Source organism: Dendroctonus ponderosae, unplaced genomic scaffold, assembly GCF_020466585.1.
Source record: "Dendroctonus ponderosae isolate FM_Combo_2020 unplaced genomic scaffold, Dpon_F_20191213v2 Dpon_F_20191213_1, whole genome shotgun sequence".
NCBI lineage: Eukaryota > Metazoa > Arthropoda > Insecta > Coleoptera > Curculionidae > Dendroctonus > Dendroctonus ponderosae.
Window position 1 is genome coordinate 58,157,568 of NW_026017110.1, and position 27,337 is coordinate 58,184,904.

A 27,337-nucleotide genomic window follows, 5' to 3' on the forward strand; every position below is an offset into this window, starting at 1 on the left:
CGCAAATGCTGCTCGAGTTTTTCAAGGTAAGATGTTGGCTTTTAAGCGAAATAATAATGCTCCCGACTCCAAAATATTAAATCGTCTTTTTCAAGTAACCGCTATAGTTTATCCAGCTTAATTTGTAACTAATAGGAACCCGTATTTTTAAGCAACAAATACCCCACCTTTATAGGCAATCCGCCTGGTGGACGTATTCCTGTCTTTTTCTGGTCAAAACTTTTGACAATTTTCTAAAAGAAAAACGCTATATACTTTCTTCCAGAAATCAAATATTTAATTCAGACCGTAGCAATGTTCCTTGCAAAAATGCAATAAAAATATTGTTCAATAAAATCAACTTTCCAAATTAAGAAAAACGTGACTTGTATAAAAAGTTTTTTAGCACCCGAAAATTTAGATACCTAAAACGATAATTTTTCGTGGCTTAATCGGACCAATAATTTTTAGAGATAAATTGTTTCAAATATTCTAAGCATTTCTAGAATATCTCTGTGTTTGCTAATAAGGGAAAAAAGTAGTAAATACGTAAAAATAAGAAATCATGCAACACTCAGAGATTATTTGCTCATTGTGGCAAGACCGGTCCAATCTATGACTCATCACGTCAACAAATGTCCACTGTCTTCTGTCACTGTAAATGGCAAATGTTTTCTTAGTAAATTGGTAAAAAGAGCTTTATGTCACGTGATTTCACGTATATTTTGCGGTCTCCCCACACACGGTGTAGCCCACACCGCTTCAACCGTTTTCCGTTCGCTAAATCGTGGGCCTTTGGAAATTCTGATTCATCATCTGTCATTTCCCTTATGTTTGGTAAATCCATCATCAGTTGGCTTGTTGGGCTACTCTTTGCGTTGTTCTAGTCTATAAATATTCGTCATTATGGCTTCGAAGCAGCCCCGTGTTTTGTCAAAGAATCCACATTTTTCAGTAAATATATGCATGTGTCTCAAGGGCTAAGTAAATGAGTAACAAGCTAGCGTATAACAGTTCGGGTAGTGATTACAATAGATGGAGGACAACATTGAAAACGAGGCTAAATCGCGGTCTCGTTCGAATTCTGCAAGAATATTAGTCTTTGAAGAACCGAGGGCCTATTTGGAACAGAAGCAAAGATGCAGCGTCGGGCCTGCCCAGGAATCTGTTGCTGTTCTAATGAGAAACCAACCAGGTAATGTGTGGAAATTGATCACATTTCAATTCAACTTCAAAAACTTTCTAATGCGAGCTACCCAAATAACAATCCATTTGAAGAATCGGAACAAGAAATGAACAAAGCGTTATATCACCCACATTCATTGTGAATCAGACTTACTGAATAATATAAACCAGAAAAAGTGCAGCAAACAAATAATACCAAAATATTTATTAAACTTGACGACTCATCTATCGTGTTTAAATTTGGACGAAACATTTTTTATTTTAAATTCCGTCAGACAGGGTGACCGGAAATCGCTCAGATATTTTTGGCGGTGATTTAGTAGATTTAAATAATTGGAAAAGTTTTTATCAACACAAACAAAAAGTTGCGTCGACTACGCGTTGGAACTTCTGAATTTACAACATTTTTTGAACGGTTTGCTGTAGAATTTTCAAATGATATATTCATTAATTAGGGCAATGGGAAACAGGGACAGGCATCCTATTACCTGTAAAGACGCATTAAATTCACCATGACTGGATTTTCTACCTACGAAAAACGATCTCCATAGTTCTTTCTTTAATGAGCCCTTGAAGAAGCAGTCATTTGGATATGTTTATAAGAACTTCTATACTTTTAGTCTCGAGAATCACCTAGGTATCTGGTTATTTTCGGACATCCGGTATGTTGTATGAGTGCGAAATATATGCATTGAAGATAATTTCATTAGGGGACCTATTATTGTCACCAATTGTAACTTAATAATCAATTGCGCAATCTTATTTAACATAATGGCATTAATTATTATGGGCAGGTTTAGAAACCGAGTAACTTTTTCGGAAATTTTGCAGACAACCAATACACACCCCTCCCTCAGGGTTGAAAATACGTATTAATTAACTTCACAAAAGCAAATTTGCTTAAAATCGGTTGCTCCCAATCTCACTGAAAATAGAGATTTTTTTCCATGATCACAAGTGTTTTAAACGCACAAATGATCTATAGATGTTCCTATAGACATCAAATGTTTTTGGTGCTTTGTTCGTTGAAGACTTCTTAATGACATGCAATTTTATCGAAAAATTCACCGACGATTTTTAAACCGAAACCGTCAAAAAAAATCGGAAATCGCCAGAAAATGTCGACAAATGCCTTACAACGATTCTCATACTTTCACTGTTTTATTTGAAGCAATTCAGCTCGCGCTCTTGAATTGCAATAGTTCAGTGTCAGTCTTGATTCTTTTAAGGCTGTCTATCTTTGTTTGTTTAAACCTAGTTAGCCTTAGAAAATATTTATAGTTAATTTTCGAGAATAAAAAGTTTATAAATCGCTTCTAATAATAAAATTTTCAATTTATTACGTCCCTCTTACAAACAGATCGCGCCCGCACAGTTTGAGAATCACTGCCTTACATTATTGTTCACTTATTTTTGCATTTTTTCCAGATCTGCAAAATGCCTCTTCAAACCTCTTGAAATTTCGTAATTCAGTTCTTGGAAAATCCGCCCCTTCCTTGTCCAGTATGGTAAGTAGTTGTTATTGTCTTCTTGCAATGTGCATGTATTTTATAAACAATGTATTGATTTTATCGTTAAACTGCTATAATAAACATTTATGCAATGTATATAAAATATAGTAGGTTTTACATGCTGTGACTGACTCATTGATACAGTTCGATAACAGCAATAAATAAGAAATAGTATCTCAAAACATCGATATCAATAAACATAACTAAAATTAAACTGTTGTTTATTAGGATTATGCCCCGTGGCTATCTATCATTTTGTTTTGAGGATTTCTATAAATTTCAAAGATGCGTTGATCAATTTAATTTCCTTGATTGCTATGTAGCATGTTCTCGGATGTAATACTTTGTTTTGCATTAATTATGAATTTTTATCTTAGAATAGGACAGAGCATAATAACTTGTACCATTTCAGAAGGATATAAATATTAATCGGCGCAATAGCCGTCCAGCTATTAACCGGTTAAGTCTCGTTGCTAACACTTCCCCAATTTTACCACGATCTCATTCCCCAATATGTGGAAGCCCAATTGATAGCCCAAGAACTCATCAAAGTTTCGCAAACTTCTCATTTGCCCCAATTAAAAGGTGATAATTGAAAGCATCATATATTCTACCAATTGATACTTTACGGCAGTTCTTTCAGAATTGTGGCGGGTTACCGTGGGGATGGCAGGCGTTGGTCTGTCGCATCTTTACCGTCTTCAGGTTACGGAACTACTCCCGGAAGTTCCAATATGTCGGTAAGGAAACTTAATATTTGAAATTCGACAGGCAATATTTGAGCTCTCGCTTTCAGTCCAAGTGTTCTAGTCAGGAGCGTCTTCATCAGTTACCACATATCCCAACTTCAGAGGACATCAAAATGTTGACCCATCATTTTTCTAGTAATGAAAGCAATCCATCGTTGCCTGGTAGTAGTTATGACGACAGTTGTGTTCCGCATAGATCTCCTTTACATCGACCAAGGTCCAGAAGTCTGAGGTATGACGCAAAATTTTTACCGTTTTTTCGATCTTTCTTTCATTACATATACAGATCGATTAGGTTGCAACATTTAAACTGCATATTCTGCTACCACAACTAAGACAAACACATATATACGTTCGCATATGCTTTGTTTATGAGCCGAGTAAACGAGATAGTTTAGGAGCCTTTACACACTAAAAAGATCAGGTCGATAAACTTGACCAACACTCTAAAAAACTAACACCCGGACGATTGTCGCGTAATTAAGGGTGTAGACTTTAATAAGTTAGTTAAAATTTCAAATAGGTGATAAAACCCCATAATCGCTAAGAGTTGCAGGGAAAAACTGAAAAAACCAGTCCTTTGACACCCTGTATCTATGCAACATAATTTCGAATCACCCATGTTGAACACAGTTAAAGGAGCGATTAGAGCGCTGAAGAAAAATTGCAACAAAACGTTTTAAAACGTTTCCAAAAATCACCCGCTTTTATCAATAAAATCCAAAGCAGCAAATCACACAGAATTTCTCTGCTTGTGGTTTATTCATAATATACTACAGACCCGTGGAACAGTTGCGATAAGGTTACATTTTCAATTGATGCTATAGAAAACTGTGCCTTGAAATATTCTTTAAGGAATTAGAAGTGCAGTTAACGGTCGGTGTTTTTTTTATTAATTAATCAATAGCATTGGTTTTATTATCCGTCAATAATTAGATTCGAATCATTGTTTATTGTAGTAGTCCGAGCAGATCGCCAGTTATTGACAACGAAATATGTATGATGAATGTTCTCTATAAAGAAAGATTTCCGAAAGCCACTCAACAAATGGAGGAGAGGTTGAATAACTACAATGAAGAAAATAAAACATTCGATTTTGGCGAAGATTGCGACTATTTGCCAATTGTGCGATTTGTCCATCATCAGGTTTTAGAGATGGCCAGGGATTGCCTTCATAAGTCCCAAAATAAATTAATTACTAGTCGTTATTTTTATGAGATGTCTGAAAATTTAGAACGATTACTCACTGAGGTAAGTGCTAGCGCAGTACCTTTATTATACGACTGATCACAGGGTAGAAAGATTGTGGATTTTAGATTATCGGTTCCTTTAGCTTTCCTGAGGCAGCTTTATAGTTATAAATAAGTTTTAATTTTAGACGACATTCTTTCGAGAGTTCAGGTCAAGCTTGCTCGCAAAAACAACTTTCAAATTTAAGCGATGATTCACATAAGTTTATATAACCGAAGAATTAACTCTAAATACTAGCTGATAATGACGTCGACTGCTTTTTTACAGACAAAAGAAAAATCGGAAGAAGCTGCAGCAATGGTTACGGGGTTTATTAAAAAGCTACTTTTAATAATATCACGTCCGGCGCGTCTCTTGGAATGCCTTGAATTTGACCCTGAAGAGTTTTATCATTTTTTGGAAGCTGCTGAGGGTCAAGTGAAGGGACTACAGGGCCTGAAGGCCGATATCCCTCAGTATATAATTCAAAAGTTAGGTTTAAATAGAGATCCAATAGCGGAGTTGCAACAAGAGTTGAAAGACTGCAATTGGTCGAGCAATTCTTCGCGGTCTTCTTTATGTATTTCAACGTCAACGCCAACGATTAAGAAGAATCTAAATAATCCAAATGAGCAAGATTTTGAGGCAAGTTATACTTATTGTATCCTATATTGTTCTGCTAGTACGGATATTTTAGGTAGTAAAGCTGATTTCAAATGGCGCATACGGCGCGGTTTATCTGGTAAAGCACAAGCAAACTAGACAAAGATTTGCAATGAAAAAAATTAACAAAAACAACCTGATGTTGAGAAATCAGGTGGAGCAAGTATTTGCCGAAAGAGACATACTGAGTTTTGCAGACAATCCTTTTGTAGTTAGCATGTATTGTAGCTTTGAAACGAAAAAACACTTATGTCTCGTGATGGAGTATGTAGAAGGTGGTGATTGTGCTAGTTTGATAAAAAACATAGGCCCCTTACCACCTGATATGGCTCGGTTCTACTTTGCCGAAACTGTTCTTGCTGTAGAATATCTTCACTCGTATGGAATAGTCCACAGGGACTTAAAACCTGACAAGTGAGCATACCGTTCTAAATGTATTTACCCGCAGTTATATATTTGGCTATTTCAGTCTCTTGATTACTGCTTTGGGGCACATTAAGCTGACGGATTTTGGTTTAAGCAAAATGGGCTTAATGTCATGTAAGTTTAAAAAATTTTGTTTTTGCTTCGTAATTTCCTATATTTTCTTTTTAGTGGCCACTAACCTTTACGAAGGATATATAGATACCGAAGCCCATCAGTTTTCTGATAAGCAGGTGTTCGGAACACCTGAATATATCGCTCCTGAAGTTATTTTAAGGCAGGGCTACGGCAAGCCGGTGGATTGGTGGTCTATGGGTATAATCCTATACGAATTTCTCGTTGGTTGTGTGCCATTTTTCGGCGAAACTCCTGAAGAATTATTTGCCCATACTGTTCAGGGTAAGAGTTTTAAAGCTGATTTAAAACAGTTTTATATGTTGTTTTATTTGCGTAATTTCAGATGATATTGAATGGCCAACTAATGAAGACTGGTCAATTCAAGAAGAAGCTAAAGATCTTATAACCGTTTTGTTGCAACATTCTCCGAGAGACAGATTGGGAAGTGGTGGCGCACATGAAGTAAAAGATCATGTGTATTTTCAGGGTCTAGATTGGAATTCTTTATTAAGACAGAAGGCCGAGTTTGTTCCGCAGCTTGAGCATGATGAAGATACCAGCTATTTTGACAGTATGTTTCCGATGCGGAGTTTTTTTGATTCATGAAAGTCAATTAAACTGCGGAATTATTTAGGTCGCATGGACAGATACAGTCATGAAATTGAAGATGATACCGACGACACCGACGACTCTCCGGTATTCGGCCTCTTTTCATCTTGTTCCCCGCAGTATCGTAAAACTCACGGATCTAAGTTGAGTTTGACGTCAGACTGCAGTAGTATTAAGTCCAGTTCTCTTGCAAGTACTGAAGTTATTACACCTGAAGTGTCCAGAAATGAACCGAAATTGAAACCAAAATCTGCTATTAGTCTGCTTCCGACATCACAAGACCTCTCGCTTCACAAGCCAACAGACTCTAAAAAGGTAATGAACACAAACTTTGCAAAACACTGTTTCAAATATTTTCAATTACTACGTTTGCACTTGGTAATTCAAACGGCTTACTTGAAAATATTTATAGATCTCTTTAGACCTTTCACTCTGCACAATCACGACTCCAGAATCATCACAGACAGATAGTGACGATGTTTCTCCTCAGATTTATAGAAGAAGGAAAGCTGGTCATGGACGTGATATATTGCCAAAGTTTTCAATTTCTGTGGAAGATGAACATAGTGGGTTAGATCCTGGGACATCTTCCTCCGAAAATAGAGAATTATCTCCATTGAGAAAGGTGCAACTACCAAATCCGCAACCCGTAAAGCATAAATCTCGATCCGTTGTTAAGAGCGCTTCGGCTTCTGGTTTGTCACTGATGATTCCATCCGGTGAGTGGATTGCAATTGCCATTCCAGACTACTGCAACTAACTGTTTTATGCTTCTCCTGTTTCAGACGAATTTCAAACTCCTCCTTGCAATGTAGCTTCTCCAAGCGGAGGAGGTTCTAGTACAGCTAGTTCCAGAGATACTTCTCCGTGTCGGGAGCTGTCTCCTCTGGTGACCAGCTTGAAACCGCCTATCATCATTCGCAGAGGTCCCAAAGGCTTTGGATTTACCGTCCACACCATTCGAGTGTATTATGGAGACACTGATGTATATACAATGCACCATTTAGTGATGGTACGAGTTCTACTTGGGAGCGATTGAATTTACTGTAAAAAAAAATTCATAGGCGGTGGATGAAGGTAGCCCTGCTTTTGAAGCTGGACTTAGACCAGCAGACCTTATCACGCATATAAATGGGGAAGCTGTTCAAGGGCTTTATCATACGCAAGTGCTCCAGCTGCTCTTGGGCGGGGCGGAGCATGTGAGTCTACGGGCCACACCGCTCGAACAAACATCTATAAAAACGGGAGGTCGAAAGCGTGAGCCTGGACAAAGCAAATTAGCTAAACGAAGCTTGAACCGACAAAAAAAGCAGAAGAGAGACAGCGATAAGCGAAGGAAAACCTCACTCTTCAGGAGGATTAGTTCAAAACGCGCTAGCGTTGAAATGCAACAGGTTTGTCGTAGGTTAAGGTACTTGATATTGATTATGTATGGATGCTGCACGGTAAGTAATCTATGGTTATTTATGCAACATAAATTAGCACTTATTTCCCATATATCTATGTTTCTTCATATATTTGCTATTTTACTTAGGCAGGTGGGAATTTTTGCCTGATACACATCTTTCCTTTAGATTGCGGCAAATATTCAGTCGCCTGTAAGCGTAACACCAAGTAGGAGCTTTCAATCTTTCCCCCGAAGTGATAGCAGTTTATCTACCTCCACTGTCAGGAGCGTGGCGGGTAATCGATCTAGTCTCTCTCCATCCGATTCCTTCAGCCAACATTCTGGAAACTCTACTCCTGTCTCCACCTCCTCCGGCACCCCATCTCCAACCTCCGGGCCGAATGGACGAGGCAATAAACAACACTATCAGAGGCCTTCGACGTTACATGGTTTGAAACACAAACTTCATTCTACTGGTTGTTCAAAGACGCTTCATTCTTCTGGACCGTCTTGTCCATCGGCTGTGCCCAATAGAAGAAAGTCTGTTGGACACATTCCACTTTCGCCGTTAGCGCGGACTCCCTCTCCTTCCCCTTTACCGGCGTCTCCAACAAGGTCTCCAAGCCCATTAGCATTTCCCATTGGCCATCAACCTGGTAAGAATCAAGAGAGTCTATAAATGAGTGGTGTTGGAATGTATGCACGGTTTTCTTTATTTCAGCATTTAGTGGATGCATTGTGCTTGAGCATGTTGTGGGATTTAACAATTATTAACTGTTCTCGAGCTGGCCTGTATACATGTTTGGGGTGTGTCAAATGTTCTAACAGGAAAATTTGGTTTCGGGTTATTTGAGTTCAGAAATCTGTCCTTGGTTGCATTTCAGAGCACTGATGTATGTATTTTCACCATTTTTATAGTTGGGTATAGTCTTTGGGTTTCGCACTTCTTTGCTGTATGCTCTAATAACCCTGCCTTCTAATAAATCTAATTGTATATACTTTCCTGACTATGTTTCGGCATCGGCATATGCAAATTTGCATGTTTTCTATTATTGCTACTATTTTCATCGTTATGCTCTGTTCGCTTACAGGGAGTTCGAACACCACTCAGTCTTACAGCCCAAGCGCTGGCTCTGCTCCCATTACAGTTACGGCCCAATGCAAGAAATCGTTTGCGCGCCCCAAAGGTGCTGAGTCCGGAGTTCCCCTTCTTAGACGTGCCCTGTCGCCGGATCGTTTGCATCCGCGAAGCGCTGAAACAAAATGCTCTATTTCTCCCCTATGTTCTTCAGGAAACGTCACTCCGGCTGTAAAGTCTCAAGCTCGGTCTGGAAGCTCGTCGGTTTGGCGCCCAAGCACCAACGTTGATAAGGAGAAGGAAGGAGACTGTGAAATTCAACAATCCAACGACCCTGGTATGTACAATTTTAACTTTACATTTAACAATCACCTACGCGTTTTACTGAAAACTATGTCAGCTCAGTTTTTTTGCCTGGTATTTTAAATATTTGTATGTTGCAACTGATCTGAGTAACTAAAACACATCAATGGTGAAAATGGATCGCAACCTCCGGATTTATACAAAGTCGGCCGCGAATTGGATTTTAAAGCTTGTAAAAAACTCGTTTTGTTTTTAAAGAAAAAATACACTCTGTATACTGATCTGTTATCTGCCCGTCTCATTTTTCCGTTTAACACTGTGCCAATTTATATCGATTCAGGCCCTTCAACGTCCGAGAACAGACTATCTTTGACTTTAGCAGGACCGGGAGAATTTCTACCACGAATAGCTGAAGAGAAAGACTCTCCGACCGGAGGCCAGGATGCCAAGGATAAATCTCAAGAACTCAAAGATAATTCAGTCTCAAATGTAGTCAATAAAACAGAAAATTCAAATGCATCTGATGTTAAAGATGAAAATAGGAAGTTTCAGCAAGGAGAAAAGGACGTATCAGAAAAGACCGTGAGTCATTTGATTCAAGTACACAAAGAGAAAATCAATTTGGAACAACAGAATTCTGAGATTACCGATTCGAATTTGGAAAAATGCGAAATACCATCTGTTGCAGTAGGTGGATCTCAAAAGACTGAAAGTTCTAAATCGACTGACTCTAACGCGCAGTATAAGAAAGATTTGTCAAAAACACAAATAAAGGCAGATCAACATGTTGATAAGAAAGATAAGGTTTTCCAAGCGACAACCAGCAAAAGGGATCAAGACAGCTTAATTAGAAGTCAACTGAAAGAAAAAGCGGAAAAGTTGCAAAATGAACTTCAATTTCCAAAGCAAACTAAATCTGAAGTGAAGTTAAAAGAAAAACCCCCTAAATCAGATGAAAGGGATAGTAAAAATAGTAAAACCTCAAAGAAATAGATGTAAGTAACATGTCTGGTTGTCTGTTGTTTGTTGATTAGACACAGTTCTTTCTGTATTGCTGAAACTCCTGCTAATTTGCTAAGAATAATTTTACCGCAAATTTTTTTTCGCTTTATTAAGAGACTGAATATTCAATCTTCTGTTTTTACTGTATGTGGTACTGCCTCCGGCTTCAGCTTTTTGCTTATTTTTCTGGAAGGTTTGTTGTTCGTTTACAAAGTGCTCCGGTCTACGAAGTTTTTAACGTTGTTTACTTGTTACTTAGAATAATTGGCTGCTCAATGAATTTTTGAAAAGTTAATGTATACATTTGTTTAGTTTGTTTTAAATACTCCACGTGAAACATGTTTATTATATACATAATTCTGATGTGATGTTAGATGTAATATTTCTTAAATGTTAAGCGTCTCTTTCACTTTAAGAAAAGGCTGTTTTACCAATTTTTAGTGTTCTTAACTATCTAATTGATCAGTTGTAGTTTTAAATTCGTTTTTCTAATCTGAAGTTACCTTTATTCGAGGTACTTTTAAGTACTTTATACTTTACCTGAATAATTCGATCTCGTAACTAAACCTTTTCAATGTAATATAGTCATTTTCTTTTATTCCCGTTTCTGTTAAAACGTATTTTAAATTCTAGCAGTGTATCTTACTGAGAGTTAGAACCATATACAGAACTCTAGAATTTTCAATCACTCGACCCTGCATCCAGACACCCTTTTTAGTCATTCATATGAGAGGTAAACTGCTTGCAAATGCTAACAAGCAATTTTACCTATCTAAACTAGCTCAGAGTGTGTGTGTATGTCTCTAAATGGCGAAACGTTCATTGCTGAAGTTTTGGCATAGACTTGATCTTGGAAATATTATCAGTATTTCCAAATGAAAATTATTTGTAATATTTCGAATGAAAATAGTCTTTACACTTTAGATACAAATACTTCTACTCGTGACATCTGGATTTTTAGAAATATTTGCAGGGCTAAAAGTTGGGTCAACAGTTAAACAGTTTTTTTAAAGGGTTCTGGAAGTGACATCCATGCTTACAAATACTTCGAAGTTTTTAGAACTGTGGTCGAGGGCTCACCAAACTAATAACGCACAGTTTCATCTTTACATATGTTAACAATAAAACTACTTTCCTATTACTAAGGCTTTTTGCTTATGCATTGAAGATTACAATATTATGTGAAATATTTTTCTGCCGTTTTACTGGGCAATGTATTGAAAGCTTATTAGTTTGGGGGTGTATTTGGCCTGTATTCCAAGGTTGTAACTAATAAGAATCTCCAAGCTTCTTAAATCAATTTGATTAATATTCCCACGAATTGGTTTGGCTAAATCTGTTTGCATGATGTCCTAGGAAAACTTCCCATACTATAATCGTAATATCGAACGTACTAAGGATAGGTTGTACATTTTTATGGTACCATTATTTATTTTTGCTGCTGAAAAAGGTGTTGTATACTTTAGTTATATGCGTTGTTTGTTTGTAAAATCCGATCTTTTCAATTCCAAAATAGTTACTTCATTTGACTGTATTTTTGAAACGACGGAAATCCAGTGTTCCACTAATTAACTTTAACTTTGTGGTTGGTAACACCGTGGTAGATTTTTGGGTTGGCCTTTTAACGATGATTTGACTATCTTATGTAAGATACACTTGATAAGCACGTTTACTTTTTTGTGTACTTAATACACTGTAACTCTAAGTTATAACTAAAAATGTGATTCTGATATTTTGTAACTTAATGTTATAATGCGTTATATCAAATAATATATTATTTGAGTATATGCCAGGAGTTTTTGTTCGTATTATCCCCAAAGTTTGGAAAATAGTTAGACTTAGCAGGTTTCTTTCGAAACCGACTTGTGCTTGCCGAAATGCCAAAAACAAATTGGCGAAAAACTCACCAGTTATTCCCAAAGTTGCTTCAGTCCGCGAAAAAGGTAAGTATTGGTATGTGCCCGAACAATACTTTCGACTTCCTCAATTAGTATTAGAAGGTTTCAAGTTGGCAAATTAAGAACCTCATTGTTAATTCGGATAATGCCAAGACTTCGCTAACATAATAGAAAGGAATTAGCAATAAAACGATTTCGTAGAAATATAAATAAAGCCTTTATATCGGTAATATCGTAATAGTATAGCACAGTTTTTGCGGCGGTTCTCGGTTATATATTCGATAAAGGTAAAAAATTGGGTGTATACGTGATCGTGCAAAGTTAATCAATCGATTATTAAAAAATTATCACATTTCATTGCTAAAAATAATAAATATGCACGTTTTTGAAACAGAATCGTTAAATTCAACTGCGGAGATCGGATTTAAAAAAATGAGAGAAGCACTTTGCATCGGACAATGCGAAACTAGGGCATATAGTTATTGCAAAAATGCATTTTGTGCTCAAGTAAGTGTGCTTTTTACTACGCCGGCCATAAAAAGTATAACATGATTACAATACGTGTCTCATAATATATTTGTTGCACTCTCGAAATAATAATTTTTACGGTTAGATATAGGAACGTTTTAAAGAAAATATTTAGTACTTTACACTGTTAATGTTGAAAATCGTACCAGCACTGTGACGAATTGGCTAAATACCACTGCCTTAATGGAATCTTTGAAAATGATTAAGAATTAGGGTTGCGGTTGAAATTCTATATATTTTTAAGTAATGCGACCACCAGAAAACAGTAGAAATTTGCTAATGACCATATGGAAAAAGCATTGTACTTAATATGAACAGCAGGAAGTTTTTGCCAATTGTTTAAAAATAATTTTTCCAATTCATTTCTTTCAGCTCATGTGCATCAAATTCGCATAACTTAGGCGGAACGCATAGCAAATCGAAATGATTTTCGTTGGTCAATTTAGCATTAAACAGATAATTTTTTAAATTAGCGTGCCTCGATGCCTACGGTTAATCGATTATTTTTTTAGCGTATACGCGTAAACAACTCGAATATCATTCGAATACGTTATTATGGAATCTCAGGTCAATATAAAAAATATAAATTTTGAAAATCATCTCAGTTGCTTTATTAATACATACAACTAAGAGACATTTTATTGATATTTTTACATGGATTTTTTGTATTAAAGTAAGTTATTAATTTGGCAATAAGCAGTTAAAATCGTATAAGGTCAAAGAGACCATCAACTTGTGTATGAGTCAAATATTATTTCGATTAGTAATTCATTTTTCAATAGTGGGATTTTCGGTCAGCGGATGGTGGCAAAATTGAATGTGGCGACTTGAATAAAGTCGAAACGTTGGCCCATGAAAAAGTTGTGTTTTATTTTGAAAAATTAATTACTGATTATCATCACGATCACTAATCAACCACAACATTATTTCGATGATTGTATTATACAGATAATTTTGAAAATCTCTAATTCACAAAACGCTAACTTAGAATGCGTTCACTAAACTACGCTAAAAAAACTAAAAGCGTTGTGAAAATAGAGGTAGCTTGGGGCAAAATGGGTCGGTACTAGACATTTTCGCTTTGTCGGTTGAATAATTTATTTGGAAAAAAATGGCCAGAAAACAAACACTTTTGTCTGCTAGTCAAATTTTTCAAAACTCATTTTTGGAGGTGCTTTTCACAATGTAGTTTTTTTCTGGAAACCGAAACTTCCCATTGAAAAAAAGTGTTTATTATGAAATGACTGCTCTAAACGAAATATACTTTCAAGATTTCTAAATTAGCGGTTTTTGACTAAATACTTCACTAAAAAAAAAAAAAAAAATCTGAGATGTGAAACCGATCGTGAATATGAAAAATTAACAGTGAAAAAAAAAGAGCTATAAGGCCAAAGACACCAATTTGCGTATGAGAGAATTATTATTATTTTACAGTTATAAATACATATGCAAAAAGTTGATCTAAACAAGTCAACAGACCTTCAGTGTCCTAGAAAATGCCTAATTCGCAAAACACGGACTTTGAATGCGCTAACTAATCTACGCGAAAAAACTAAACGTTTTTGCGAAAATAGGGGTAACTCAGGCAAAATAGATCGGTACCAGACATTTTCGCATAACATTTTCTGTCTTCGAGCCATTAAACAATTTTTAATTCATTTTTGGGCGATGTTGATGCTTTTCACATTCACAATTTTTTTTTTCGAAACAAAGCAACGAAAATTCCTGTTAGTTTTTTAATTATTCCTAAATTTTTCAGTAAAGAAATAAATTTCAGGTCTGAAAACGACCTGAGAGTGCTTGTTTTTCACACAGCTAAGACATATTCCTGTTTCAAGAAAAATGATGCTGTAAAATAAAAAAACTTCCATTCCATCAAAAGAAAGAAGAGCAAAATTCTTCAAAGAAAACTATTAAAAAAAATCACCGTTCCAAGCATTTTCAAAGAGAGTTTTGCACCCTCCAAAACTCCAAAATTGTTCACTCCCAAAAAATCCCAAAAACGTCAGCTGGATTAGTGAAAACTTCTGCCCTTCTTAACAAGCTTTTTTCTATTAATTTTTTCAATATTTTTCATTTTTTTTTTCGAATTTCGAAATCTGTTCTCTAAGTTTGAAGACAAATATGCGCCGAACTATTTAATAGCGCTTGATATTCATTTTCAGACAAGAAAAAAACTTTTTTCAAAATTAGATAGTTGGCGCTTTTCCTAAAGAAATTAAGATCAGGCAGCAAAACTCCCTTTGTTTTCTTTAGTGTTTGATGCATAAATAACACTATTTTGGTTGAAAGTTAAAAAATGTAAAATGAGACATTTTGAAAAAAGTCGTTAACTTTAGCCCCATAAGATGCCCGTATATTGAACCTATGAATGAATCTGTTGCAAATAATCCTTTCTCTTATAAACTTATGCTATATAAATACTTACACGACATGAAATCGCGGCAGTTCGTTTCTTCTCCGTATTATTGTTCGCCCTGCCAAGATGCATATTGCACTTTCGCTAGGTAACTTTGTTTTTATCGGTAATTAAGTATTAATTTAAGAGTATGTGGATTGTGCATCCCCTTTTCAGGCTATCTAAGTGAATGTGTACATATTCGGAGAGTGCCATCAAGTGAATATTTTCATAGGATATATTTCCGTTAAATTTGGGTATTTCATTTCATATAAAAATCAATATAAATTGATACACAATATAACATTTTTTTTCTATTCTCAAATATATCTCAAGCGGCGTTTAGCAAAATGAAATAGGAACTAGTTGATCAACAAATTTAAATTCTCGCTCAAACTCATACAAAATTTATGTTTTTATATCAAGCCAATATTTACATCGATTATTTACTTCACTTTGAATTTGTTCCGATTTTTTCTGCATCTGGAAATTGACATTTCTCAACAAACACAAATAAGTGGAAAAATTAAATTCTTCCAACATTTTAATGGTGCAAGAAATTTTAATTTTCATGCTACAACTTTGTAATGCCGGACATTAATGAGAACTAATTTACAAGATCTAGTTTAGCAATCATAACAAGAACAATTTCAAGGATTACTGTAATTAAAAAGGCCAACTTGCGATTAGGCTGATTTTTAAAATTGGCGAAATTCTCTAAAAAGAGAAAATATGCCCTAGTTTACATTTATTAATAATATGTTGTCGAATAGCGATTTTACCGTCTAAATTTTCTAAAAACACTAATTAGTTTCCTTCACTGTCCATTCGAAGCCCTTTTATGATTTTTTCCAAATTCTATATACGTTATATAATTAAACCGTTGATGATTTTTCAGGCAGTGACCACAGCGCTCTGGTTAGTTAATTTAATGTCGTTATGGTTAGGGTTAGTAAAGTAAAAAAAATAGTTTTTTTCAACCGTTATATGGACGACAAGCGGATATTAGAAAATTGTCAGCAAAACAGTAACTCCTTATAAAGCGCTCAAGTGAAAGAGTTAAAACGCCATCGATGAGACAGTTTTATCCTGAATAAACCCAAAGATAAATTATATCTTTATTAGGAAACTATTAAGCACTACATTGGCGCTTAAACTGTTACAAGCTGCACGTTCAAACGTTACGTTAATTTAAACTTCGCATTTTTATTTGTCGAAGATTAATGTAGCTGGGCATTCTAAAACCATTCTAAGCATAATTTGAAATGCAAAATATTAAACCTTTTTCTTAACATCGATATCATCTGGTAATCAACAGAACTGTAGAGCGCAATAGTTAACTTTCGAACAGTTGCACAATTTCGAGATAATTGCTAAAAAAAATAAAAACAGCCTCATTAGCTGGAGTCCAGAACGGATCTATAAATATCATTTTAAATTGCCATAGACAGTATAGTACATTTATTAATAGTAATTTGATAATGACATCGGATAATGCATAATTACGACACGGTATAGAAGGCTACGCATGCATGAATGATAAATCTGGTTTACGGTCGAATTTCCTTCAATTAACATTTAAAATACAAAGAGATCATTTAATGATTATCCAATTGATGGATTTCTAACATTCCGATCGATGTTCAAGGAGGAAACAATTTTATGTCATAATTTTAATCAGAGTTATTGATCGCAATGCCATCATAATTATACTGTCTTGGCTTCGTTTTAACTAAAATTATGTCTGATTCTTTTGAGAAGCTGTTGTTTTTACAAAGGGGAATTTAAAAAATCATCAGGACTCGGATAAAGGAAGCTGAATATAAGAGGAGAACCCTGGATAAGAGGCACTCTCAACATTGAACAAAAAACCCGTTTCGGACCAATAAGTTCTCATCAGCTGAACTTACCATGTCATTTGCAAGCTATGAAGAATCATGTTAAAAAAAACGTTTGTCCAGAAGGTGTCTCCAGAAACTAGAGAATATTGTTTAATACTCAATTTATCCATTTGCTTTCGGCCTCATATACAGGGCGTTTAAATATCAGGTTGCTAATAAAATGCCTTTTTCCTTTAACAGCAACAATTTTTTTGGACATTATTTATATTTTTTCTTAATTCTAGTTGGTTTCACATTTCTTGCGGTGCAGTGTCACTCTCGAGCATCTGGAGAGATTGATAGGCAATATCCAATAGAAACAGTGTTGTACCAATATACCGATCGACGCAATATTGGACAGGGAAATTTACTGCATCGGGTACCAAGGTAAGTAGAGCAATGGGTGAGTGGGATTTAGATAGTAAAATATAGACGTTTCAATGTAGAAGATTTACTGATAAATCGTGTATCTGGTTGATGTATAGATAACTGTTCGCAAAAAAGCGTTTCCATTGATCAACTATTGAAACATACAGCTCAGTAGAGCTGCAAAAAACCTGTGCTAAATAATCGCGGGATGTGTTCCGGTAAATCTTGTGCAGAAGACGTTTATAATCGAATCGCAAGGTGTTCTCAAGCGAAACACTTATGCACTCTTAAATTGGCACAATTTCCACACTAACATCCGTTTTCTCTGTTAGTTCTTGTCGCCATCAATGGCTCTTTACTAAGCAAATAGACCTGGTAAGACCGGTTTACTTCAGGTATAGGAAAAGCGAGAAACACAAAACGGCTGCAATTTTACATGCAAATTCAAACATCTTGTGTCTTACAGACGTTTGGAAAAATGCTTTCTGAAAGAAAGAAAATATTAGGAACAATCATCGATAGTTTTGGTAGTGATTTAACCGAGTACAGGTATTCCATAAATATACCCACACATTTTTAGGCATGATAGAAGACTTAATTATCTACTCTTGCTATTTTTTGTAATTTACAAACTCGTTTTAGATCGTTGCTCTACCAAAAATGGCAACATTTTGAACAAACATCTTAAAGCAAGTATCATTTTTTGGCTGAAAAACATCGGAAGGGTCGACTACCTAATTATTTTCGCTGGAAAACAAAGCCTTGCACAGAACATTTTCAAGTGATGAGCACGTTTTTTAACTGCTCTATCTAAGAAATAAAGCGGCGTGTTTTGTGCAAATTTCACCACCCTGAATCTTAAAAATGCTTTGTTTTGGGTTTTAGAGTTTCCTCTACACCCGTCAAAATTTGCCAGCATATTTATGAAACACTCTGTGATATGAGTGGGGATTATTATTAGAAAACATCAGCCTTCCAGGGAGAAACTTGAACGTGAAAACGCCATTAAATAAGTTTCCCAATATAAAGGAATGAAATTAATATTGGATAAAATCCTGAATTTTCCGCTCTGCGTACTTAGTCGCGGAAATATTCATGTTTATTCAAAATGATTCTGTTGTCTGAAAATCTGTAAGCGGAACAGGGCAGATTGCCGAATACGTAAGAAAAACTAGAGAGACACGCGATACTTTGCCCAAACTTTTACTTATTTCTTCGCTTTCTACTACGCGCAGTTATGGATCTGCCTTGTTCCAGTGAAATATTTATTGACTGCAAAACATTGCTTTTAATTAAATGAATAGAAAACGATTTATTAAAAACGCTGAAGGAGTAAATCACTTTTAAAATTGCGAATATTTGCAATATTTTTCTGGACTTTCTCATGGTTTGATTCGCAATTTTCGAAATGCTTGATAATGCACTGAGCCAAACGTTATTACAACTGTTCAAAAACAAAAAATTAACATTGCAGCTCTTGACACTAATTTCCAGGACTTAAATAAGACAATATTAATTTCTAAACAGTAAAAAACCGTCCGTATTTTCAATTTGCTAATCATTTTTGGCAACCGACAGTAATTAATTGCTTGGTTGAAACCCAAGGGTTTTGTTAAACCGACATGCTTGATTATATAGTGGGTGAAAAAAAACTTTAGGTTTCCAGGTAGCCGAAATGCCACCAAAACCGCTGAATATATTGGTTTTGTTTTATTTAAACTGTATTTCTTCATTAATAGCCAATCAACTAGCAATGAACATATTAATCGATTAAACGCCGTTTGAACTATTTTTCGTTGCATTTCGGATATGTTGGAAATGTATTTGACAAATTATTTAGGCACATTCCATGAAATCCAATCCATGTTTATATTTTCTTCTTGCGTGCTGTACAATATGTAACATTTTTGTATTGAGCGAACAAAACTGTTTTGTTTTAATGAGCAATAATAACTTTCCTAGTTAATATTCGTAATTATTTATAATTATTCTGTACTAAATTGCAAACTATCATTCAGCGGCCTGCTAAGTTTCCTGACCTTAACCCGCTTGAGTTTTATGTATGGGCTTATTCTAAACAATTAAATTATATGGCACGATAATTGTAGCATTGAATAATATAAATTAAGAGTAGCATGTATGGTATTAGTGAGGGTAAAATGCTAATGGCCTAAAAGAGTTGTTGAAGTTTATATAGGCGGGCAGCTGGGGCTATTTAAGTGTTTTTTTGTATTAGTACTATTGATTTGTTTTTATTTATTTTCCTTTCAATTTTAACAACGGGTCCACTTGGCTAAAGCATTCGCTAATTTTTCGTATTATTGTTCAGTATCATTAAGTATCGGTTTCCGCTGGAATTTCACATAGAAGGTTTGCTATTCTCAAAAATATTTCTCTAATCTCAGACACCCTCCAGGACCGGTTTCGAGCATATTAGCTCTCACCAGGCGGGTGTAGCCTAAAAATAACACTCCCTAAACTTACGCTTTTGCAAGCAAGTGCAGGTTTCGGTAGTGTTATTTTCAGGCTACACCCGCCTGGTGAGAGCTAATATGCTCGAAACCGGTCCTGGAGGGKGTCTGAGATTAGCTCTTCGCAAAACCTGTACTTACTCACATCAGAAAGTTTAATTGTTCTTCATTTTACTTCGGTATGGAGGTCGATTGTCATGAAAAATGATTTCAAACAATCTAATGTGTGGGATACAAGTCAACAAAAAACCAGCAAAATTCTAGATTTTGGTCTCAATACGACTAATTCGCATCTTCTAAAACAGTTTTGTAATAAGTTGGCTGCATATTAGGTAGGTTGTAACCCGCTTTAACGATGGGAAAATATTTAATTATGTAAATACTAAAACTACATGTTTGTCGATAGATGTAGTTCATCTTAAAACACATTTTCCCATCTGCATCGTATTAATCGATTCATTTTCGTTATGCCACAAGTTGTAACATTGATTGGCAAACTTAATAAGTAATTTTAAATAAGTTATAATACGCTGGTGATGTTTTATTTCCAAATGCGTCACGCTTTTTGTTAATAACTTATTCAATTATTTTATTAAATGCCACCCACACACTACATGAAATTGAATTTGGCAATTCGAATGTTCGATTTTGTGTTGCATGTTAGGTGGTTTTTATTTTTTCACTTTTTTGGTTAATTGTATTCTCTATTTTTCGTTTATGAATGGATCGTTCCCGGTTGATTTCCTAATTTGAAAGTGTCCGAATCGTTTTTCAGTTTTGCTCTTTCTTGGAAGACTTACGCTGACAATAATAATGAAATTTATGCAACTATTGTGTAAATGATCGCTGGATGGACAAGAAAAAAATCGTTTAACTCCTGGTCTTTCAATTAATAATAATTAAATAAATGGGTCTAATAAATTATAATTAATTTGTTTCAGGGCAGCGGATCTCAAGTACGAAACAGAAACGAACTATCCTCAAGAAACTAGACCCGAAGCGCCTCAAGGGTCGAAAAGACATGTTCTGCCCCGATCCGCTGAAGACAAAAAGCCAATTGTTGAACAATTCCTGAAGGAAGTCACCCCAACTACCAAAACGGCTTACGATCCAAGAAACCAGAAAGCTGAGTCTCAATTGTAAGTGATTTTTAAATTTCCATAGCAATCATGTGTAGTTAATAGGATATAATTGAAATGAACGTTTGGTTTTTGACTGCATCTATGGCACACATGTTAAAATATGTGTTTTTTCTGTATTACTAGAAAATTTTCTAATTTTTTTGTTCCAATCTGGCAAATGACGAGTTTTTCATTTTCTATTTATATTCATTTAAAAATGAGTAATGCGCCATTATAATGCAGTATTGCACAAGTAGTTTTTTGTCTAATTATCGCCTTCAGACCAACAGCAAAGAAATAAATTGCTGAACGATTTCTATCACGATATAAGAAAGGAAAAACAAATATAAGAAACACGTCGGTTGCTCTGGGTCAAGCAAAAAGACAGTCTGGTTCTCGCGAACCAAATTTCACCGTTTCTCTCCTAAAATACGTGGTTTAATTAAAAGAAACATACGTAAAAAGCATTGTGCTCGAAAATGAATGGGTTTGTTTTGTTTTATATTATCAATTAGTCACAAGACATGCATCAATAATTGTCTCGAATGTGGCGATTGTTCTCAGTTCATGTTATTTTGCGATTATTATGTAAGGTGCTGCCCTAGAATACACGCCGAAATATTTTATTATTTTTGCTGTGAAATATGCTAAATTTGCTGCGAAATGAAAGTCATGCCAGTATGATGGTAGAAAGTTTTTCGGGAACGCTAAAAACACAAAATTTACCAGCCTGATATATATCTCACTATTATGATGACAAATTCTCGATTTCAGTTTTTCTCAGCGTTTTTTTTCCAATTTTATAATCGTTTACGCTCACACGTTAGGTGTATTAATGAGGAGTTCCCAAGTATTCCAAAATAACTGTTCCTAAACTATCGAAGAAGTTAGACTTTTGCGACCATTGCTCGATACTGGTGAATCCTTAGGGTGTTCATTCGTCCTGAATAATAATGTCTTTCCAACGTTTCACAAGCACCTCATCAGAGGCCAAGTACACCATCAGAGGTGTTTTGCTGAACATTTTCAAAACTCCAAGAAACAGTTCTGAGGATGCAAGTCACTTGTGCTTGTAAAACGTCAGGAGTAAATAATTTTCCACCGCGGGGGAAAAACAGGAAAAACTCATCAGTTTATTCCTAAATTGTGAGTTATTTGGCGCTTTCCGTCATCAAAAATTATTCAGTTTTATTCTGATGACAAAAACAAACTAAATTTGTCTGCAGTAATATTTCATAGAGAGGAGCAATTAATGATTGCAATTTATCAAAAAACTTATAAACCGTTTTGCAATAATTACTGTCCCAACTATTTTAATGTTGTTGGTTTCGGTTTAACTACGAAAATTGGACTTTTGTCTTTTTCCGTTAGCAATAATAAACATCGCAGTTAAATTAATGTGCCTGCACAAAATAAGAACGAAATATTTCCTACAAAGCAACCAACGTGCCTAAATCATTTCGTAAAAATTTCAGCGGCTGAATTTGGAAAACAAACCTTCAAACAATTAACAAACAACAGAATATTCATAATTTCATTGTAATAATTGTTATTTATATATGGTGTTGCGAACAGCCCCAATAAATTGGAACAGTCGTGCACTTTTTTCAAACACTTCATTTCAAACGTGCATTACAAAATCGAACTTATTACAAAAACATGCGCCTGAAGGGAAGAAGGTGATTAGGTAAAAAAATTAAAAAAAAACGTGTAAAAATTATGGCTGTTACTAATGCACTAAGAAACATATGCAATACGAGACGTTCTGCTTCAATTAAATAAGAACGCTTCAAATTCACTTGCGTGTCATGTAATTATGCACGTGAATGTTTTTAACGTTTAGAAGTTCAACTCCAATTATTCTGCAATCGAACTAATTTCATTACATGCTTTCATAATAATGGTGTTTTACGGTTTGCTGAAATGAGCCGGCAATCGAAACTGTGACTTATATGTGAACAAGAAACGTAGATCGGGGAAAGGGTATTCGAAAATGACCTATGCTCTATTCGAACCGATTGCTGCAAGCAAGGACGTTACATTAGATACGTTAAATTTGCTTCAAAAGAACCTTTGAAAATTGCCCAAGAACATGGAAAAAACATTCATTAATCTTCACGTCGAAGTAAAGAACAGACGAAAACGTACCATTTAAATTCTTAGGAATGTAGTTTAACTTTGCAAACTATTAAATTATCTTCCGTTCGAGTCGTTTCCTAATCAACAAAATTAACATTTGCAAAAAACGAGTCCAAATAATAAACTCTGTAAACTTTAACCGATAATTACTAACACTCTAAGTATTGACGAGCTTCTTAGGTTGAAGAAACTAGAAAATTGAGGTCGAGAAACCCATATGTGAACGGTAGCTTTGGTCCGAAAATATCGAAAGGCGGGGATTTTACTACAATTTCTTTGAAAAACCTCAAATGTTACACCAATTTCAATACGAAAACGTACCATTTAAATTCTTAGGAATGTAGTTTAACTTTGCAAACTATTAAATTATCTTCCGTTCAAGTCGTTTCTTAATCAGCAAAATTGACATTTGCAAAAAACGAGTCCAAATAATAAACTCTGTAAACTTTAACCGATAATTACTAACACTCTAAGTATTGACGAGCTTCTTAGGTTGAAGAAGCTGGAAAATTGAGCTCGAGAAACCCACATGTGAACGGTAGCTTTTGTCCGAAAACATCGAAAGGCGGGGATTTTACTACAATTTCTTTGAAAAACCTCAAATGTTACACCATTTTCAATATAAGGAAGCGAAGTTCACAACGAGCAAAAAAACGAAAAACACCTTATAGCATTCTGATCTGAAATATCGCGGTTTTGAGCGGTAACCGACAATATTTCCCTAATTACAGACTCAAACATTCTATGGATGCAAAACAGTAACTCCTTAATAGAAGCTAAATTTGTTCTTTTGAAACGAGTACAACGATCGACGTAATCAGATTTGGTCATAAGTAAAATTTGTGATAAAACCAAGAATGAAACAAAAAATGTTATCAAAGGAACGCCGGGAAAAGAAGTACTCGCTTCGAAAGCAGTTACAAAGCTAATTACTGACTGAAATTTGTAAAAAATCACAAAACTGATGAACCAACAGCCGAAAAAATCAGGAAAATTCAAAATCAGGCTACCTTCTATGGCTTCAATAAAATGTATATCATTACTCATTTTAAAAATCACTTCGGAAACTCAACGTGTGAATGTGAGTCCACTGATTCCTTCCTAAGACCGAATACTCTAAAAAACTGAATGGCAACCAACATTAATTTGGGTACTTTCGTTTTAATTTTATTCTATTATATATTAACAAAAAGATTTAAAAAATTGCGCGATAAATATCAAATCCATTATCAAGCAGAAGAGTTGAAAATTGTAAAATAATTGCCTTCCTGATTGTCACCCAATTTAAAATTGTTCAAAACTACCGGATCCTCTGATTTATAACGCAAGTTTCGGTTTCTAAACCACCATCAAATAAAAAGTGCCTGCATGAAATTCGACACCAGATGATGTAGATCTAATACGAAACTTGCGTTCTCAAGCAATCAACATTAATTAGTTTTTCTTTGACAATAAAGTTCAGAAATATCAAGCAATTTTTAACCAACAGGCAGTAATAAACCTAAATTTCTCGTGCTCGGACATCGCAGAAGTTGCTAGAAAGCAACAAAACTACCTAAGGCTACCAAAAAAATCCTAAATATTTTTGTAAGATTTATACGAAAAATCTTGATCCGATGATGGTTATTTGTTAAGTTAAATAATATAAATATAGTTAAAAAAGGCAGAAATCCAAGAATTTCGAACAATTTTACAAACTATTTAATTCTATATTCAATTGCAGAGCACAGAGAAAACATACAGTTGGGGACAAAAAAGTGCATTTGGTATTTTTTCTGAAATACACACTTTTGCTTAAAAATATGAAAACTGTTGGATTGTCAGAGCAAATTAACGCAATAATAAGCATTTGATATTTTTCAGACAGAAAAACGGTGCACGCCAACGGATTTTCTGCAAACAAAAATTATCTTCTGTGTTTTTGCTTAAATGCCTAAGTTTTGATTTAAAAAAAATGTGTTGGGTTACATTGGGTTTTTTCGCTTCAACTTAAGCTTAAGTTTCTGCTTAAAAACTTCAAGTTTCCAACTTCATCGATTTTTCCAGATATCACCAATGGGTCCAAGAAACGCACAAACAGCCGCCTATAGCTCAAAACATTTTGGCCTACCAAAACGCATTGATAGCACGCCAAAATGCCATTTACGAAAAGCAAAGAGCTGACCAATTGCAGAAACAGGTAGCGACTCTGCCCCACGCTGGAGTGTATTTGTCTCACTATCCACAGAACACCGAGTCGAATCAAAAGTTTGGCAAGTTAAAAACCATTCCGAATGATGAGGTGCAGTATTATGCAAATCTTCCGTATGAGAGGGAGTTCAAAAAGTCCAAGGATCAGTTGAAAGTGAAACAACCAGCGTATAAAACCGTGAATTTGCATAAAACTGCTCCGGAGGCTAAAGTGGAAAATATCAATGCACCTGAAGAAGTTTATTATAGCGATGTGAAGTTCAAGCACGAGTATAATAATGATAATAATAATAATAAAAATGTGTACGCGCCTCCCAAGCAGCCGTACATTAAAATAGAACACGTCCAAAGTCATGCTCCGGCTCAAAAAACTGCTGGAGAAGACTATGCCAAATACGAACAGGGATTCAACAACAGGAACAGTAAACTGGAAAAAACCGTACCATATGGAAAACAGGAAATTATCCAGAAAATTACTGCAACGCCCAAGACTCCAGATGTAATTTACTACAGCGACGTTAAGTTTGAGCACGATTATAATAATAAAAACGATGACTACGAGACAAAACAGCCCTACGTTAACATACAGACCGGCGTCCAGCCAAAAGCAGACAGTCCCAAATCTGGTGCTCCAGACGTGGTTTATTACAGTGACATCAAGTTTGAGCATGCATATGACGACAATGAAAAGCCTGACTACGGGGCTCAACCATATATAAAGGCTGACGGCAAACAGAAGGACAAAAAAGGGAAATCAGGCAATGCTGAACATGATTTAGTCTACTACACCGACATTGAGTATGAACATGAATATAACGACCAGAAGGACGACTACAAACCGCCAAATATTAAAACGAAACACTCGCACAAGACATCGACATTGCACAAAACAGACAACTCTCGACCGACGTCGCCTCAACATCAATACTACAGCGACCCGTACGATCACGAATTTGACAAAAACAAAGACGATTTTGGGCCTAGTCAAGGCTACGTTATTACAAAAACTACCCCTAAAACTATTACAACCCAGAAACTACAAAAAACTAAAACGACTTCGAATCCTGATCATGCTTTGGATCATTTTGCCGATGCAGAATATGACTATGAGTACAACAAACATCGAGCCCAGATCGAAAACGATGAACCATACGTAGACACCCATTATGGAGACATTGAATACGAATACAACAAGCAAAGAGCGGAAATTGAGGCTGAACACCCATACATCAAATCGCATCACTCTGAGATTGATTACGACTACAACAAGCAGAAGGATGACATCGAAGCCCTACACCCATACGGAAAACCGCTAACCAATCGCAAGGTGATACTGGGAGACAAACCGAGAAAGTCTAAACCTTATCATCCAGCGGAAGATTTAGCGGCTCGCTACGCCGACTTTGAGTATGAGTATGAGTTGACAAAGAAACGAGCAGAATTTGCCGAAGAACCATACTCAGATACAGAATACGATGACGACAAAGACGAAAAAAACCCCTCCGTAAACAACAACAACCTCGTCTACAGAACAAAAACGCAATATGAGGATGGTCATCATATAAATAGAGAACCGGACACCCAAAAACCAGCAGCTCCCAAGTTTCAGGCCAGAATTATTCAAAACTCCCAACCAGAAATTATACTACTGTCCAAAGACGCTCCTAGCGGTTTGAATCAACCAGAACTTCACAGCATTCCTCATTCCGCTGGTAATTTATCAATACCTTCGCACATAAAGGTCACAATACTTCTCTTTTACAGGCAGAGCAAAGCGGCCGAAAGACAAAGTATTCGTTTCAGATGTAACCTATCAGAAGAATGCGGTTTATCAACCAGACCAACCGAAACCCGAATCTGAGTACTACGCTGATCCTCAATTCATTCAATATCAAGTTCAACCTGCTGGATCGATTGCGTATTTGTCTAATCAAAAAGGAGCAGATTATCAACAGACTCAACCAAGTGGCACTCCGCAGGCACAAGGGCTGAGCCAGTATCAGTCCGGTACCACTAGTAAACCCAATAACCACTCTAGGCAAAGAGTGCAGTACCTTTTGGTTCCTGAAGTAGCAAAACCAGCTCAAAGGCAAGTAAAATATGATGA

General features: G+C 35.6%; 2 protein-coding genes across 4 annotated transcripts in view; both read left to right on the forward strand.

Annotated features, from left to right (window-relative positions):
• Positions 1 to 617: 617 nt before the first annotated feature.
• Positions 618 to 12,023, forward strand: LOC109532793 (microtubule-associated serine/threonine-protein kinase 3). Of its 3 annotated transcripts, none has more exons than XM_019897848.2 (18): positions 618 to 1,174; positions 2,593 to 2,672; positions 3,088 to 3,260; positions 3,310 to 3,415; positions 3,472 to 3,656; positions 4,384 to 4,675; positions 4,943 to 5,299; positions 5,352 to 5,731; positions 5,787 to 5,857; positions 5,912 to 6,139; positions 6,201 to 6,428; positions 6,492 to 6,781; positions 6,879 to 7,185; positions 7,252 to 7,478; positions 7,531 to 7,860; positions 8,041 to 8,509; positions 8,945 to 9,268; positions 9,575 to 12,023. In XM_019897848.2, the coding sequence occupies exons 1-18, from the start codon at positions 1,015 to 1,017 to the stop codon at positions 10,225 to 10,227; spliced, it is 4,860 nt and encodes a 1,619-aa protein (XP_019753407.1). In that variant the 5' UTR covers positions 618 to 1,014; the 3' UTR covers positions 10,228 to 12,023. The 3 variants fall into 3 exon arrangements, with proteins under 3 accessions (XP_019753407.1, XP_019753409.1, XP_019753408.1); XM_019897850.2 differs by having other exon boundaries at positions 619 to 1,174; positions 6,957 to 7,185; XM_019897849.2 differs by having other exon boundaries at positions 619 to 1,174; positions 3,319 to 3,415.
• A 3,083-nt stretch (positions 12,024 to 15,106) lies between these two features.
• LOC109532805 overlaps positions 15,107 to 27,337 on the forward strand; it is a 13,644-nt gene continuing 1,413 nt past the window's right edge. The window contains exons 1-5 of the mRNA XM_019897869.2: positions 15,107 to 15,169; positions 17,186 to 17,327; positions 20,722 to 20,919; positions 25,087 to 26,942; positions 26,995 to 27,319. Of these exons, the coding sequence (XP_019753428.2) occupies positions 15,148 to 15,169; positions 17,186 to 17,327; positions 20,722 to 20,919; positions 25,087 to 26,942; positions 26,995 to 27,319 (2,543 nt within the window). The 5' untranslated portion in view covers positions 15,107 to 15,147. The remainder of the gene's footprint in view (positions 15,170 to 17,185; positions 17,328 to 20,721; positions 20,920 to 25,086; positions 26,943 to 26,994; positions 27,320 to 27,337) is intronic.